The 16,878-nt window shown below is 41.6% G+C and overlaps 1 protein-coding gene across 1 annotated transcript; it reads right to left on the minus strand.

Moving 5' to 3' along the window:
• Positions 1 to 12,406: 12,406 nt before the first annotated feature.
• Positions 12,407 to 14,062, minus strand: LOC128128921 (uncharacterized). Its single transcript, XM_052767666.1, has one exon. The coding sequence runs from the start codon at positions 14,060 to 14,062 to the stop codon at positions 12,407 to 12,409; it is 1,656 nt and encodes a 551-aa protein (XP_052623626.1).
• Between the last annotated feature and the right edge of the window lie 2,816 nt (positions 14,063 to 16,878).

The following is a 16,878-nucleotide window of genomic DNA, read 5'->3' on the forward strand; positions in this document are numbered from 1 at the left end:
ATTAAGGGCCCAAATTGACATATCACGAATTCTGATGGATGAGGTGTGTCAAAACAGTTTCAATAAAACAATTTCTGGAAATATACTCATTTAGAGGATTAAAAACATAAATTTCAAGCTTAATGGGCTAAAAATGACATTTTCGGCCCAATGAGGCCCATTATGCGAGATTTTCTGTTTTGGAGGGCCAAAACTGTGTTTTTCTGTAAAACAGTGGACTATAAGTGTTCCAAGTCCCTTTCAAAGGTTTAAAATGCTTTTTGAATTTAAAAAGGACCAAAGTTGCAAAAATTTTACAATTTGGGCCAAAATTGTCAAAGTTGCGAAAAGAAGGGTTATAACCGAGAAAACTGAAATTTCAGGGACTTAAACTGTTTTCATTGAAAAATATGATGAAAAACATCAACTTCAATGATTTTTGGTGTTAAAATGTCAAGAAAATTGATTTAAGGACCGAACCGGAAAGTATTTAATTAAAGGGTTGAAAAAAGTAAATTTTACAAACAATGAGGGGCTGAAAACAGAAAATTTTCAAGGTTAATTCAATACATGCAGTTTGATCAAACAATGGCACCGCGACTATCGACGAATACCAAAATCGTTGTGAAACGAATTGGTTCGGTCTCGAACCAATGAAAATCCGAAACTACTAACACAACGACACTACGATTCATACAAATAACGTTTGGGAATTCAATATACATGCGAGTGTGCACAGACGTCTACGCACCATCTTTGGGCCCCAAAAGTGTAAAATCTTGTTCGTTGAGCCTAGCTAGCCCAATGACCTGATCTTAAGGCCCGAAGACATTTTTTTTCTACGAAGTGTTGGGTTTCACCGACTTGGCACAACGTAGAGGGACTTTCAATGGCTTGTATACTACTGGTCCCCAAGGGTCCTTTGGTATTAGCTAGTAAAGTCTACATTTCATGCGAGGCGGGTCGGGGACCCCTCGTACATTTTTTTATCCCCAACCGGCTAATGGAGTCATCGAGGTCTTCGTGTCCTCTTACTCTTCGGATGTGGGACTACACATAGTCAGGGCGATTGGATAACGTGATTAATACGGACGACGCCTCCGGGATCGTTAGTATAGCTATAAACTGGTCGTTTGTGTAATGCGTGTTTGTGGCAAATAATCATGCTCAAAAATAATCCAACGTCGCCTGGGACTGACACTACACGCTATGCAATGGTTTCAATGTAACTTCATGGAATTCAAGAAATCAGGAAAACATCGGGTTTTCCTAGGGTTTTCAATACATACGGATTCGAAATGCATACAATTTTAATGAACAATTTTTACAAGTATAGAAACAAACAAGCATACCTATGGATCTTCACAAACATTTTCAAAAGCTTTCCTTTTCAGAAAATATCGGATTTTCTGGTGGTTTTTCAAACGACACGAAACATTGTTTTTCTTCAAATACTACTTATGAACTCACCAACATTTCATATGTTGACGTTTTTCAAAATACTTGTATTCTCAGGAAACCCTTGAATCAAAGGAAATCATATTCAGTGATGGCTTGCAGTTCGTTTACGTACGAGTCTAACAATTTATTTTTGGGAATGTAATATTTAAACAGTGTATGTCATGTAAACGCTACTGGTTGTACTATATTAATGAATGGTGACGAATGTTGTTATGTTTCATATATATATTCAATGTTATGGTATACAATTGAGTCACGACAGCCCCCGGACGTTTCCGCCGTCTGGTTCGGGGGTGTGACACTCTCAGGTTGCACAGCCTCAGCCTGGGCCCCTCGAATAGCATCCAAAACCGGGGTCATCACCGTCAATCTCAAACATACATCTCGCAATGGGGCGCTCTCCGCCCTACGGCTTAGTGCATCGGCTACAACATTGGGCTTGCCCGGGTGGTACAGGATCTCACAATCATAATCCTTGACCACGTCCAACCACCTCCTCTGTCGCATATTTAGGTTGGGCTGATCCATCAAATACTTCAAGCTCTTGTGGTCCGTGTATATCGTACATCGAACCCCGTATAGGTAGTGTCGCCAGATCTTGAGAGCGAACACTACCGCTCCCAGCTCCAAATCATAAGTGGGATATCTCAAATCATGAGGCTTAAGCTGCCTCGATGCATATGCTATCACATGCCCCCTCTGCATAAGCACCGCTCCCAATCCGGATATCGATGCGTCACAATAAACCACAAAATCCTCCATCCCTTCCGAAAGGTCTAACACTGGGGCTTCGCATAACTTCCTGCGAAGTGTCTCGAATGAGGTCTGCTGCTCCGGACCCCAAGAAAATGCAACACCCTTCGGGGTCAACTTGGTGAGGGGCACAACGATCTTGGAGAAATCCTTAATAAATCTTCGATAATAGTCGGCCAATCCCAGAAAACTCCTGATCTCGGTGGGTGATCTCGGCACCTCCCACCTTATAACCGCCTCAATCTTGGCCGGATCGACTAAAATCCCTTTCTGGTTAACGAGATGCCCCAAAAATTGGACCTCTCGTAACCAGAACTCACATTTGGAGAACTTGGCATAAAGCCTCTCCGATCTCAGAACTCCGAGGATCTCCCTTAAATGCTCCTCACGCTGCTCTCTGGATCTCGAATACACCAGAATGTCGTCGATGAACACGATCACCGAGCGATCCAACATTGGTCTGCACACCCTGTTCATGAGATCCATGAACACCGTTGGTGCGTTGGTGAATCCGAAAGGCATCACCACGAATTCGTAATGCCCATAACGAGTCTGGAAGGCTGTCTTCTGTACGTCCTCCTGCCGCACCCTCACCTGATGATACCCAGACCTCAAATCAATCTTGGAGAACCAAGATGCTCCCTGCAGCTGATCAAACAAATCATCGATCCTTGGCAACGGGTAACGGTTCTTGACCGTTAGCTTATTCAGCTCATGATAATCGATGCACATCCGGAGCGAGCCATCCTTCTTCTTGACAAAAAGGATAGGCGCTCCCCAAGGCGAACTGCTTAGCCTGATAAACCCCTTCTCCAGCAGTTCTTGAAGCTGCGAGGACAACTCCTGCATCTCCGGAGGCGCAAGGCGATACGGCGCCTTAGCGATAGGCGCAACTCCTGGAACCAACTCAATACCGAACTCTACCTGCCTCTCCGGAGGCACACCCGGCAAGTCCTCTGGAAACACATCCGGAAACTCACGCACTATCGGGACCTCATCAACTGACTTCGGTCTCTCAATATCAGCCCTCACATCCATCACATATGCCACAAAACCCCTACAACCCTGCTGTAGACTCTGTCTCGCTCTGGCGGCCGAACAAAATGCTGGCGCCGAACGCGTACCCTCACCGTACACTGTAAGAACTCCCCCACTAGGGTCTCGAATCGACACCAATTGACGCTTGCAGTCTATCACAGCTCTATAACGGCTCGGCCAATCCATACCCACTATCACACACACGTCCCCCATCGCGGTCGGGACCAGATCTATCAGAAACTCCACACCGAAGATCTCAAGGACACATCCTCGAATCACATCCGAAGCATACACAGCTCGCTCATCGGCTATGGAAACTCGCAGAGGCCGATCCAATGCCTCTCGACGGGTACTAATATGCTGACTAAATGCTATGGAAACAAACGACCAACTCGCACCCGAGTCAAATAACACCAATGCAGGCACAGAATTCACAAGAAAAGTACCTACGCATATGATCATATAAGCATAAAATCTCAAATCAAATAAAAGATGAAAAGAAAACACATACCAGCCACAACATCGCGCGCTGCGCGGACCTCCTCCGCGGTCAACTGAAACGCTCTCCCACGAGCCCTCGGGGCCTCGGCCTTCACCGGCCGAGCCTCGATAACCCTAGCAGCAGGCGTAGATCCCTGAAGAATCTGCGGGCACTCGGCCTTCCGATGGCCGATCTGGTTGCAATGAAAGCAAACCGAGAATCCCTTGGGGCATTCCCTCGCGATATGCCCCTCCTTCCCACACTTGTAACATGCCCCAGCCCTGTACGACCCCTCATGGCTCTTACGGCAATTCCCACAAGTGCGGCCCTTCGCGCCCCCAGATCTCAAATCAGTGGGTCTAGCCCGCTTGGCTGCCGGCTGAGACTGGGTCGGCCGCCGATCCATCCTCTGAGACTCGGCTTCCTCCCTGGCCTGAGTCTCCAGCTCGATCTCCCTCTTCCGGGCATTTTCCTGGAGCTCAACAAATGTCCGGTAAGTCGAGTTCACCACGAACTCCCAAATATCTCTCCTCAGAACACCCAGATAACGGCTCATACGAGCCTGCTCAGGGCAAAACATCGCCCTCTCATGGAACTTCCTGGTGATGACTGTCACTGAATCAGTACCCTGCTTGAGGGTCAAGAACTCCTGGATCAACTGTTCCCTCTCTACTGGGGGAACATACTCCTCTTGGAACATAGCGGTGAACCTCTCCCAGGTCACCTCAGAAATCTCAGCCAAAGTAAAGTTCGCCGTCACGAACTTCCACCAATCCTTCGCTCCCAGGCGGAGCTGGTTCAAGGCGAACCGAACCCTCAAGTGCTCTGGACAAGAGCACGTATAGAAACATCCCTCGATGTCAAAGATCCACCTCATAGCGGCAATCGGGTCCTGCGTCCAGTCGAACTCTAGTGGCTTCGTGTTGCTGAACTCCCGGAACAACAACGAGTCACCTCCCTGAGGTCTGGCAGCAGCAACAGCAGCAGTAGCTGCAGCTGCAGCAACCTCAGTCAACGCTGCGTACCGCTCATCAAAAGTTTAGATCAATGTGGTCTTGGTGTCTCCAAACATCTCAGGAATCTCAGCCCGGATGGCAGCAGCCACCTCCTCATGAATCATCCGACGGATCTCCTCGTCGCTGACACCACTGGTCTCAGGTGTGTGTCGAGTCCCAACCATGATGTCTCTGAAATACAAAAAAAATTACCAGAGATTCGATCGAGCATGCTCATACTCGATGATGCAACTCTACTTGTCCTCCATCGTCCAAAAGATTCTTACTTGAAATGCCCACTGATCCGATGTCTTCAGTAGTACGGGCCCAATACTACTGACCACACCGCACCAGCATTCACTTCAAGTCCTCCTCCTTGGATCTTGGATTACAAGTACTCTATTCTCATGAGCTCCTAACTGCTATCACTCGCCCTCAAAGCATCTCAGCAGCAGAAAACTCCTAGGCTAAGGCATCACAAATCAGGCCACTTTAGTCCTAATATGTATACTTAACCTACTCTAGCATGCATAATATAACATATCTCATAACACATAGAGTAAGGGTACTTTTGGGGAATTCGTCGTTTGGGCGCTGGCTGATCGTATACACGGCTCTGCTCTGTTTGTCTCAAAACTTTGTTACTCTTTTCAAAAAAATTATTTTATTATAAAAATTCTCCTCAATTCCTCAGTTTGAGTTCAGATACGCCCGAAGATGCATCCGAATCCCTCAAACCAAGGCTCTGATACCAACTTGTAACAACGTAAATTTTCAAAAAAAAAATTTCATTTTCAAAATAATAATTTTTCACAAAATAACATCAACATATTGTTTCAAAAGTATTTATCACAAAGACATCTCCCCATAATCCAAAACATAAACTCCTTAAGTGTGTACGGATCATGCCGGCGCCTTCCTGCGCTCATCACTGGTACCTGAAACACATCACACAACAACTGTAAGCATAAATGCTTAGTGAGTTCCCCAAATATACCGCATACAACACATACGCCACTCAAGGCTATATTATGACCCTCCGGTCGATATGTCTCAGCGGGACCCTCCAGTCCCGTAGCTCGTTGGACCCTCTGGTCCGGTCATAGCTCGTTGGGCCCTCTGGCCCGGTCTGTATCGTTGGACCCTTCGGTCCGATCTATAACAACATACACATAACACATAGCACATAATCTCATACATAACACATAAGACCCTCTGGTCTACACAATATACCACTCTAGGTAAGTATAGTGAGAAGACTCACCTCGATGTCTCGGTAAATATATGTCCCGGAATAAATGTGATCTAGCCTCCGCCTAATCACACAAAGTAATACACTCATAAATACAACTGCACTCATCCCTAAAAGTCAACAAGGTCAACGGTCAACTTTGACCGGACTCGGCGAGTGCACTAGGGCGACTCGACGACACGCCAAGTACCTCTCTAACTCTCTTGGATCCTCTCTTGACACGCCGAGTACCTCTCTGACTCGACGAGTTCCACCTGGCATGAATCGCGGGGCCACCACGACTCAACTCGTCAACTCTCAAGAACAACTCGGCGAGTTCCGGCTTGAGTCAGTTCCCCCGACTCACCCTGACTCACTGAGTCATTCCCTCAACTCGACAAGACCACTCACTGAGTGGTTACGGGCAAACTTCATACTACTCGCCGAGTCTGTTCTTCAGACTCGGCGAGTTCATTCCATGCATAAACTCAAACCCACTTCTGAGGTCAGATCTGTTCCATACAATCATAGATCTGGCCTCCCCAAGCATGATAATCACGTAAAGTCCAAACCTTGATGCTCAAACAACATCTATTTGCTCCTATATGATGTTTTAGCCCCATATCTCATAACCCTTGGTCAAAACTCCCATGAATCCTCATAAAGCTTAAGGAATAAAGCTTCTCTGGACCTCTATGGATCCCATTTCAAGCCTCATCACAAATAGGGACGAAATGGACATCAAATCTAACCAACAAAGGGGTCAACAAAACCCTAAACCCCCATGTTCATCATAACAACATAAAGGGAGCCAAAATATTACCTCCAAAGTGATGCTCTGAGCTCCAAATTCGAAGGATGTCCACCTCCCTTGCCTCCTCTTAGCTAGAACCTCCTTTGCCTTGCCAAACAATGCTTCAAAGGTTAACAATGGCCTCCTCTCTCTCACAAAACGCTCAAGATCTCTTTAGGGTTTCTCTCTGGGGTTAGTGGCCGCAAATGACGGCCATAAGCCCCTTTAAATAGGTCTCAAACCCTGGAAATTAGGGTTTCATTAAACAGCGTGGACTCGCCGAGTCCACTTTTGGACTCGCCGAGTCCAGACGCAAACCCGCATGCAAAACCGCGATCCTACTCGGCGAGTTTAGACTCCAACTCGCCGAGTCTCCTCACATCACCCAAAAATAAAAGAATAAAAATAATACCTGGGACCGGGTGTTACACTTCGTGCTTACGGTTTTCAGTTTTGGTTTCAGGTACTTCGTTTTCAAAGGAAAGGAGTCGGCTCGATCGCAGCGCATCACACTATGTTTTCCGCACATGAGATCCATGGGATTACACTTTGATATTGTTTTATGATAACATGATTGACTATTGATACATTGGTTTTAGATATGGTTTGACATTATCTTGTTTTCAGACAAATGGTTTTATAAATACTATATTAAAAATGAAATTTGTGGTCATGATTTTTGGGATGTTACAATACCACTTGTTAGGATTAATCTGAGATGACAAATGCAGAATATCAAGAACAATCAAGAATCAATCACCATAATATGCAAGTAATCTGATAAAGGTTTTGTGTATATTGATTTTGATATGAACGTACAAAGAAAACCCTAATCTGGAAAAAGCTTTTTATCAAAATCTAACATAATGATTATTTATAGGGAACATAAAATATATACCATAAATATAAAACCAATGTCTTAGAAGAGCTCGATAAAGAACCTCTACTGTAAACGCACCGTAGGGAATCATAAAATGATTAACCCTAAAAAAGGCTTTCCTAAATAACCAAACATGCCAACTAAGTTTCAATATCTCAAATACTCAACATGCGTGCCAAGATCCCAAAGTCTAATATTTTTTTTCGAAAGTGTCGTATGTTAGAGTAGAGTTCAAGGATTCTAAAAACCCGAACGGATTAATTTTTCGAGTTGTAAAACTCCGGGATACCGCATTTAAAGTTTCGTGTCTAATTGACCCGAAATGTCCGATTTTTCAACTTTTGCAAATATGTTTGCTAAAAATTTTACTAGCGTGGAATTAAATATTAGACCATAGAATGAGTCCAAAACTGCTCTCGAAATTTCCATCTGAGGTATGCATGTGCCTCAACAAAAAGATATTGTTTTAGTAGTTTAAGGAAACTTGGTGTTTTATTGGATTGTTTTCTTATAACGGTCATATCTTTTGCTTACGAACTCCGTTTTGGACGTTCTTTATATTTTTGGAAACGGAGGAACATGTACTAAGAGATTAGAATGTTTGTTTCGCTCACAACTGCATAATACGAATTTTCAGTTTTTCAGACGTATTAACTAGGGTTGCAGTTTGTGCTTTGTGATTTATTTGATATTTTCCACAAATGGAAGTAAGATACCATCCAGTATCTTATAATAGTTGTAATGACAAAATATATTTTTCAAAATATGCATTTAAGCTCAATAGGTTAAATTACAAAGAGGTTCACGGTGAACTGACTGTCTATAGTTTTAAACCTAAATTACGGGTCACATAGAACCTCAGAAACAACAAGAAATGCCAACCCTAAGCTCTGAAGTAGCTTTTACTCAAAAGAACCAAACCATGGGACCAAAATGTACAACTCCTTAAGCTAAACAAGGTCTAAGTAAGGGAATCATAAAGTTTCAAGCTCTATACCTCCTGGAGCTTGCAAAGGTGATGAAAGTTCTGGATCATCAATCTTCAAGTTCACCAAGGCTTCTCCAATGGATTCCTTCTTCACAAGAACACATAAAACTACACTAGGACCTTAAACTCTCACAAATGGGGCTAGGGTTTCGAGTTGTAGGCTTAAGAGGATGGAGGTTGATGATAAGGAGGACCCCCAAGGGGTTAGAGTCCTTAAATAGGGCTCAACACCATGAAATTAGGGTTTTTGACCAGCTCACTTACGCCCTACGTAACATAAGGTACACCCATAGTAACTCATTAAAAACGCGTCCTAGAAGCCAATACGCCCAACGTACTACCACACTTCAAAATCCAACTCAATTTCAAACTGCCACAACTTCCTTGTTTCAACTCCGATTTTGGCGTTCTATATATGCATGGAAAGGCGTTGACGAGCCCCACAATCTGATCTAATTATATTTGACTTAAAACCTACCAAACTAAAATTATTAATTCATGAAAGAAGTCTGAACCATCTCTTTCCCTATTTTACCCCTCCGACTCCAAAACACAAACCAAAAGCTTGGATTACACAACCAATATTGTCCACATCCAATGGGATCTAAAACCTAATTCTTGAAGCTCACAACCTTCACTTGATCCATTTATTGTTCATAATCCCGAAATAAGAACTTTTCAAAACAAGATGTTATATAATGGCATCCTACATGGCCCGCCATGTCAATGAACTTAACGAGACTAACTGATTTCTTAATGAAAATTATGAAATTAATACATAGATTAAGAGTTCAGCGACCTATTGTGCAAAAAAATACTTTAGTGACGAAGTCGGGCCAAAGACAATTGTTTGTTGTGCTACAGTGTCAGTTAACCGATATTTTTTGTCAAATAATTTTTTTATTGTGACCACTATAATGTGTGCTACGATATGTTATAACGACATACAGAGAAAATTTTGTCAAAAATAGATAGTTTTGGTGACAAATTTTGTCAAACAATATTTTTTTTATTGTGGCACATTTAATTTATAAACTATGCAAATGTTTAAAATAAATTTTTGTTTATACTGCCTTATTAAATATAATGACATCAAAAAGGTTGATTAATGTATTTCTTTGTTAATAGTACTTAAATTAAATGTTATCAGGATAGTTTTTGAATCTCCACCACCATTTGCCTAATAAAGCTATATTTTGTGCCTTTAGAGAGCCTATTCCAAGCCCACCTCTTTCTTTGGCTGCAAGAACCTTTTCCCAAGCAATCCATGACATCTTTCTTGATTCCAAATCAACCCCCCCCCCCAAAAGAACCGCATTCTAATCTTTTCAAGGGTTTTTATAACCTTGACGGGAGCTTTATATAGTGAGAAATAAAAGGAACTCAGGCTGCTCAATACTGCTTTGCATAGCGTTAAACGCCCCCCGAACGACAAAGTAGATGCCTTCCATTTTGATAATCTTGTTTGGAATTTTTCTATGATAGGATTCCAGTGTACTGCTCTTGCCATAGAAGCCCCAACTGGCAATCCTAGATATATGAACGACAGGGAACCGATCGAGCAATTGAGGTTCCGTGCCACCAACTCCAGTTCGCAATTTTGGGCACCAAATCCGAAGAGTTTACTCTTAGACATATTCACCTTGAGGCCTGATGATAGTTCAAAACATCTTAGAATTCTAATCAGATTCTTCGCATTTTCAAATGACCACAATCCCATGAGAATGGTATCATCAACATACTGGAGATGTGAAATGGTCGGACCTTGCTGAGGAAGCTGGATACCTTCAAAAATTCCTTGTTCTTTTGCCATCTCCATAGCAATATGTAATCCTACAGCAGCTATGATATATAGGAATGGAGATAGCAGGTCACCTTGTCTGATCCCACGCTCCATTCCAAATTCAGACATCGCAGCCCCATTGATGAGAATAGATACCCTTGTTGACGATAGGCACCCATGAATCCATGCCCTCCATTTAGCCCCGAAATCCATCTGCAGTAAGATTGAGTCTAGATATTTCCAGCTTAAACTGTCGAATGCCTTCTCAAAGTCGACTTTAAAAACAAAAGCTTTCTTCTTACTTTTCCTCAACCACGCTATCACTTCATTTAATATCAAAGGGCCATCAAGAATAAAACGCTTTTTGATAAAAGCTGTTTGTACAGGACTAACAACCAGATGCACCACCTTCTTTAACCTTTCAGCCAGCACCTTGGAGATTGTTTTGTATAAGTAGCCGATTAAACTAATAGGGCGAAAATCACTTATAGTAATTGAGTCTTGTATCTTGGGGACAAGTGAGATAAAAGATGAATTGCATCCTTTCTCAATACATCTGGTAGCTTCAAAATGCTTTAAAGCAAAATAGAAATCGCTTCCAATCGTATCCCAGTGCCTCTTTAACATTGCAAAAGAGAATCCATCTGGACTAGGTGCCCGATCCGAACCACAAGACCATATAGCCGACTTGATCTCTTCTAAAGTGAATGGTTCCTCCAGAAGCATAGCCGTGTTAGGAGGTAATTTCCTGAATTTAGGGCTATTAAACTTAGGTCTTGATCGAATTGGCTCACTGAATCTTTCAGAGAAGTGCTTGACCGCCACTTGTTTAATTTGATCAGGATTACTAATCCAAAACCCATTATCTTTTAGACCATTTATCCTCTGTGATCTTTGGTGTTTATTGATCAGCCCATGAAAAAATTTGTTGTTCTCGTCTCCTTCTAGTGCCCACCTCGTTCTTGATTTTTGTTTTAAATCCTCAATGCGTCTTGCTTCAAATTCCATAATTTTTTTATATGCATCCTGGCGGCACTTTATTAACTCATCATTTACATTACCCTCCTCCACCTGTAAATCAATGGAGTTTATTTTGTTAGTGAGTTCCTCAATTTCTTTTCTGTTTTTCTCTATGAGTACTTTCCTCGATTTTTTAATGTGTTCCTTCAAGTTTTTTAGTTTTCCAGCGACAAGAGAAAGTGGAGATAACTGTAAACAGCTTCCTGATTTTTCACGAATAGACCATCCAACCTTAAGTACCTCTTCAAAACCAGGCTCTTTCAGCCATGAGTTAAAGAACCTGAAAGGATGCGGTCCAAAATCTACTTCATTTGAAGATAGAACGATAGCACAATGATCTGAATGAATTCGAGGCAATGTGGTAACATTCAGGTGTGACCATGTATCAGTAACATTTTTGGAAACCAAAAATCTGTCTAACTTGCTATGTTTATCGCCCTTTGAACTCATATACGTGAAACGACGACCGCCCATCTTAATTTCCAATAGGCCAGCAGAATATATGAATTTATTGAAGAAATATGCTCCATTTGGGCAAAATATTGACCCAAGCCTCTCCTCAGGAAAACGGACTGCATTAAAGTCGCCAAACACAAACCACATACATTGAGGATTAGATGTAATAAGATCATGAAGTCTATTCCATAGGATCTTCTTTTCATTAGGCTCCTGTGAGGCATAAATATTAATAAAACCACATTTCTTCTTTAACGTTAACCACAACCCCTTAATAGCAAGGAAACCAGCACCTTTTATAGCATCTGCAGCTCTGAATAAAGTGGGGTCCCAAAGAGAAGCAATTCCTCCTGACAATCCCACTGGGTCAACTACTTCACATTGGAAATTAGATGATCCCCAAATTTGTTTATCTAGACACCCTTTAACTTCCATTGATTTTGTTTCTTGCAGCCCTACAAAGAAGGAATGGTTTTTTTGTCTAGCACCTTTTAGCCAACCCCTTTTTACTTCACACCCGATTCCACGTATATTGTTTGAGAAGATATTCATTGATCCACAATTGTTACTCCACGTGCCTTGATCATTTTCCTAAGTTGCTCAGCACTATTTCTAACCTGGAAACCCAGTTTTTCCCCCACCTCAATTGTCTTGACTATCTCCAAGGTAGTGGAGTTCGAATCCCCTGATTGAGTTTGAGCTTGCCTCACCTCGTTTGGACCATCCTCACAGGGGTTAGAAAAAGAGTTCCGTGAAGAAGGAGAAAGGAGAGGATTTTTTCTCTGGGCGGCTGAGAGCGATCTAGAGTCATCGCCAGAAATTTTAGACTGGAGGGGTGAAGTAGATTGAGAAGGAACATGATTAAGATCCAGCGATTTTGTGGGCCTGGATCGAGAAATCTGTTTTATTGATGAGTTTCTAGCCCAACAACTATTTTGGCCCAAAGGTGAAGAAGTCCCTGGATACGTACTCCATAGGAATAACGACTTTGTCGCTTCATGTTCTCTCGAACGGTCATCAGCATTGAGAATGCGTGCCACTTTCTCGGGAACAGTGAATGAATTACTAACGTGGGTCTCTTCGTCTTCCCGACAATTTTTCAGATCATGTCTCCGGTCAGTACTCACCGGAGATGTTACCGGCGTAGCTTCATCATCATCCGATTGCATTGCACTTTCACCATTACTACTTATATTATCGCATGAATCAGCTTCGTTCCACCATGTCGTATTAGGGTAATAGTCGTTTGTTGCTAGGACAGGGCTGAGTTTAAGTGATTCAAACAAATCCTCCATGATATTGATCACGAATGGCCTACCATCCACCATTATTGTAATTGCAGTATCGATGAGGCCAGGATGAGATGTGATTATTCCAACCCTCCCAAAAGCAAGATTAGGAGAATCAGTGATGCATTCTTCTGGAATAACTACCTTTCCCCAAGTGCTAGCGATGATACTAAAAGCTTCTTCACACCAAGCATGTTGAGGAACCCTATGTATAATTAGTGATGCAATCCGATCATTAAAATTGCATCCTATTGACCAAGGATCTAATTTTTTGAACCATGGCTTCCAGATCTCTTCTCCGTTAATAAGGAAATCCTCTTTCTCTTTTACATTGGTAAATTCAAGTAACATTTTTAATCCCCCAAGGTATCGCATGAAGATCTTTGGGCAGCCTTCGACCTCTTGAAAGGCTTTCACGTTCATGAGTGCTTGGAAACTTTCTACTTCCCCCACCAGAGTGTTCTGCATGTAATCTCTTGACTCCGTTGTTGATAGTAGTTTGATCACTCTTTCTTTCGATTTCTTTCCCTCTTCTGCTCTTTCATTTATCTCCTTTCCTTCGACTACCTCTGTATGTCCAGGTTCTGCACCTCTTACAGCATCAGCGAAGGATTTATACCTTTTCTGTGCAGCTACATGTGAATTTACTAGTCTAGTGGGGGGGGGGGGGGGGGGGGTTAGCGGCTTATTTCTTGCTTCTTGTCTATCAAACCTTGCTATGTTAACACTGATCTTTTGTGCTCCAATGCAGATCCCATTTAAATGTTTTTCAAATGCTGCCACATCTTGGACTCGCAAGAACCGAGCAAAGCCAAACCTCTTCTTTAGCCTATTCAGCTTCTTAGCAATGTACACATCAACAACCGCCCCATATCTGCTAAAGGTTCGCCATAACGCTGCTTCGTCCCAATCCATTGGGAAATCCTAGAAGTAGAAAGTGACAGCTTTCCCGTTGATTTCATATTCCTTTCCATATCTTTTTCTTCTTTGAACTTGATGCCAGCCTTCGGAATTTTCTCTCGCCATATGGCCAGGAAATTTGTACAGGGAAAAGAAATAGCTGGTCTGGCGGATTTGATAGGCCCTCAATAGCAAAGAGAAGGAATGGATGTTGGGAAACAATTGCTAATATCCCTAAATTGTTAGCAAAGGAAAAAGTGTCTTTTATAGAACATTTTAAGCTGTCAACCAATACCAATGGTCCAATCAAATGGGTTTGGTCTCTTGAGGCTTTTGGGGCATATTCAGTTTCATCTCTCAGAAATCATATTGACAATGTAATCCTTCCTCTAAGCGAGAGTAGCTGGTCTTGGAACTCTCTAATACCAGGAAAATTGAATATTCTTGCTTGGCGAATCTGTCACGGAAAAACTTCCATCCATGGCCAACCTATTTAAATTTGGTATTAGTTCATCAAACTTGTGCATAATTTGCAATGGAGCTCCAGAAACAGTGGAACATGTGTTCGTGGATTGCCCAATATCAAATGACGTATGGAAACAAGTATGTACATGGTGGCGGCTGTTGGACTATCCTCTAAACTCGTTACGCGATTTGTTAGAATGTAAAGCAAGGCTCGGGGGTCACCATATGCTGGAAAATATCCATGAGGGTATAATGTTGGTTTTTCTTTGGGTGATTTGGAGATACAGGAACTCTATAGCCCATTCTTCAAACCAAAATCCAAAATCACACATGGCGCTGGTTTATGAGGTACAATCGTTATCGCTTCTTTGGATCAATGCAAGAAATAGAAAAGGGCAGGTGCTAAGATGGAGTGAATGGAGTTGTGATCCGATTTTAGAATGTTACTGTAGGCTATAACTTGGTTGTTCTTTTGTTAGCTTTGTTTGTTTCTTTTATTTAGAATGTTTTTTTTTCTTGTTTTGTACCTCCTAGCCCTGGCTAGTTTATTTTGTGTTTTAATGCCAGCTTGTCGTTCAGAAAAAAAAAATACTTAAATTAAATGTTGATTAGTTACAATCCTCGAATCTAATTTGGAATTTACGATCTCGGGATCGGATTGGAATTTACTCCAGTGATTAATTAAACTTTATACAACATTTTAAACAACAATTTTAGTTTTGGGTGTTTATTACCAGAAAAATGTTTTGGTTCTCAATCAAACTTTTGTAGTGATCAAAAAATTATTCCAATATGAAATGTGAAGTAATACAATGTTTTTTAATATGGTTTCGGTTATGAAATAAAATTTCTAAACTATTTTCGAAAGTTATCTTTGGTTTTTATGCGTAACGCTGCCTCCAGTCCTACTATAAATATAGCGGCATAGGAACATTGATGTCAAAATTGCCGTAATGCTAAATATATCCCAACTTGAACCACAATTGCCGTAATGCTAAATATATCCCAACTTGAACCACAATTTGTTGAACGGCAACTTTTTTATAACATCAATATTTTATATATCCCAACTTCAACCACAATTTGCTGAACGGTAATTTTTTATAAAACTGATATTTTTCAGAAACTATTACAAAATTATACAACCAAATGTTGGTGATTTTAGTGTCACCAGGTCATTTTGTGTAACTGAAACTTACATGTGAGCTAAAGAGCTTCGTAATTTGTACTTTAATATATACTTGGAGTTGTGCGGAGTACACACATGTATAAAATCGAATTAGAAGCCGGATCGACTACAAGTCGGGAGTCCGGGGATAGCACCCCTGGGTCCGGGGTTTCCAAAGGGCAGCACCCCTTTGACGGGGTCTAGGGGCAGCTCCCCTAGCGGGGTCCAAGGGGCAGAGCCCGTGGCTAGGGTCCCGCTGAATCAGATCGTCAGTTTTGAAAACCCTTGATTTCCTCATTAATTTCGGCTTCCCTTGACTTGTTTTCAAAGGACCCCATGACGGTCAACTCTAAAAGAAAACCCTACATCTCGTTTTCTATATAAACGACTCTCCTCTTGAAGAGAAAGATCACCTTTTAGCTCTCGTTTTTTTCATACGAACAAAGAATATTCTAGCAATTTGGCTTATGTTTTCTGTGCATAGATTCGTAAGTTTCCGATTGGGATTATCCTAAGACGAGTTTCTTCTAACCTTGACATATGATAGAAATATCAGTTCGAAAAATGTTTACACATTCCAAGGGTTATCCAAATCTCCAATATAAACTCTACCCAATTTCTAACACCAAATATGGTCAGCCTAGTTATCTAATTGTTGATCATTTGTAGAAGGGGATGACAAGATCATCTAGATGAGACAGAGATGTGAATTACCAACTTTATAAAACTATAGGAACGTTACTAAATATTAATGAACTTCAGCCTCAAGTAGCGAATTAGGAAAATATATTCATCAAATTTTTTAGTCTTCTTTACCGTTAAGGAATTTAACAATTATGATATTTTTGCTAGGTGGAGAGAAAAAGGATTGTAATTTCTGATTGTAGCCACCATGGTCTGTTGTTTACTAATTGTCCAAGATTATACGTTTGCTTCTGGGATCCGTTTTTTCTCATTGTGCCAGACTGCCAGTTATCAGAACAAATGTGTCGACTCGCCGCAAATCAATGCAAATATGCTTTTGTTTGAAGAATTACATTGACAATGTTGAAAGTACACAAAATTATGTTTCGTTTGAAAGGTCACTGTCACCCTCCATCAAGAAGTATATACATATATAATAAGTTAAACAAGAGATAACACCTCCAACAACCGAATTATATGAGATGACTTTAAAGGGTTACTGGATTCATATTAG

This window comes from Lactuca sativa, chromosome 9, assembly GCF_002870075.4.
Source record: "Lactuca sativa cultivar Salinas chromosome 9, Lsat_Salinas_v11, whole genome shotgun sequence".
Lineage (NCBI taxonomy): Eukaryota > Viridiplantae > Streptophyta > Magnoliopsida > Asterales > Asteraceae > Lactuca > Lactuca sativa.

Coding starts and splice junctions, on each gene's coding strand:
- LOC128128921 (XM_052767666.1), bottom strand. CDS start 14,062: ATGGATTGGGACGAAGCAGCGTTATGGCGAACCTTTAGCAGATATGGG.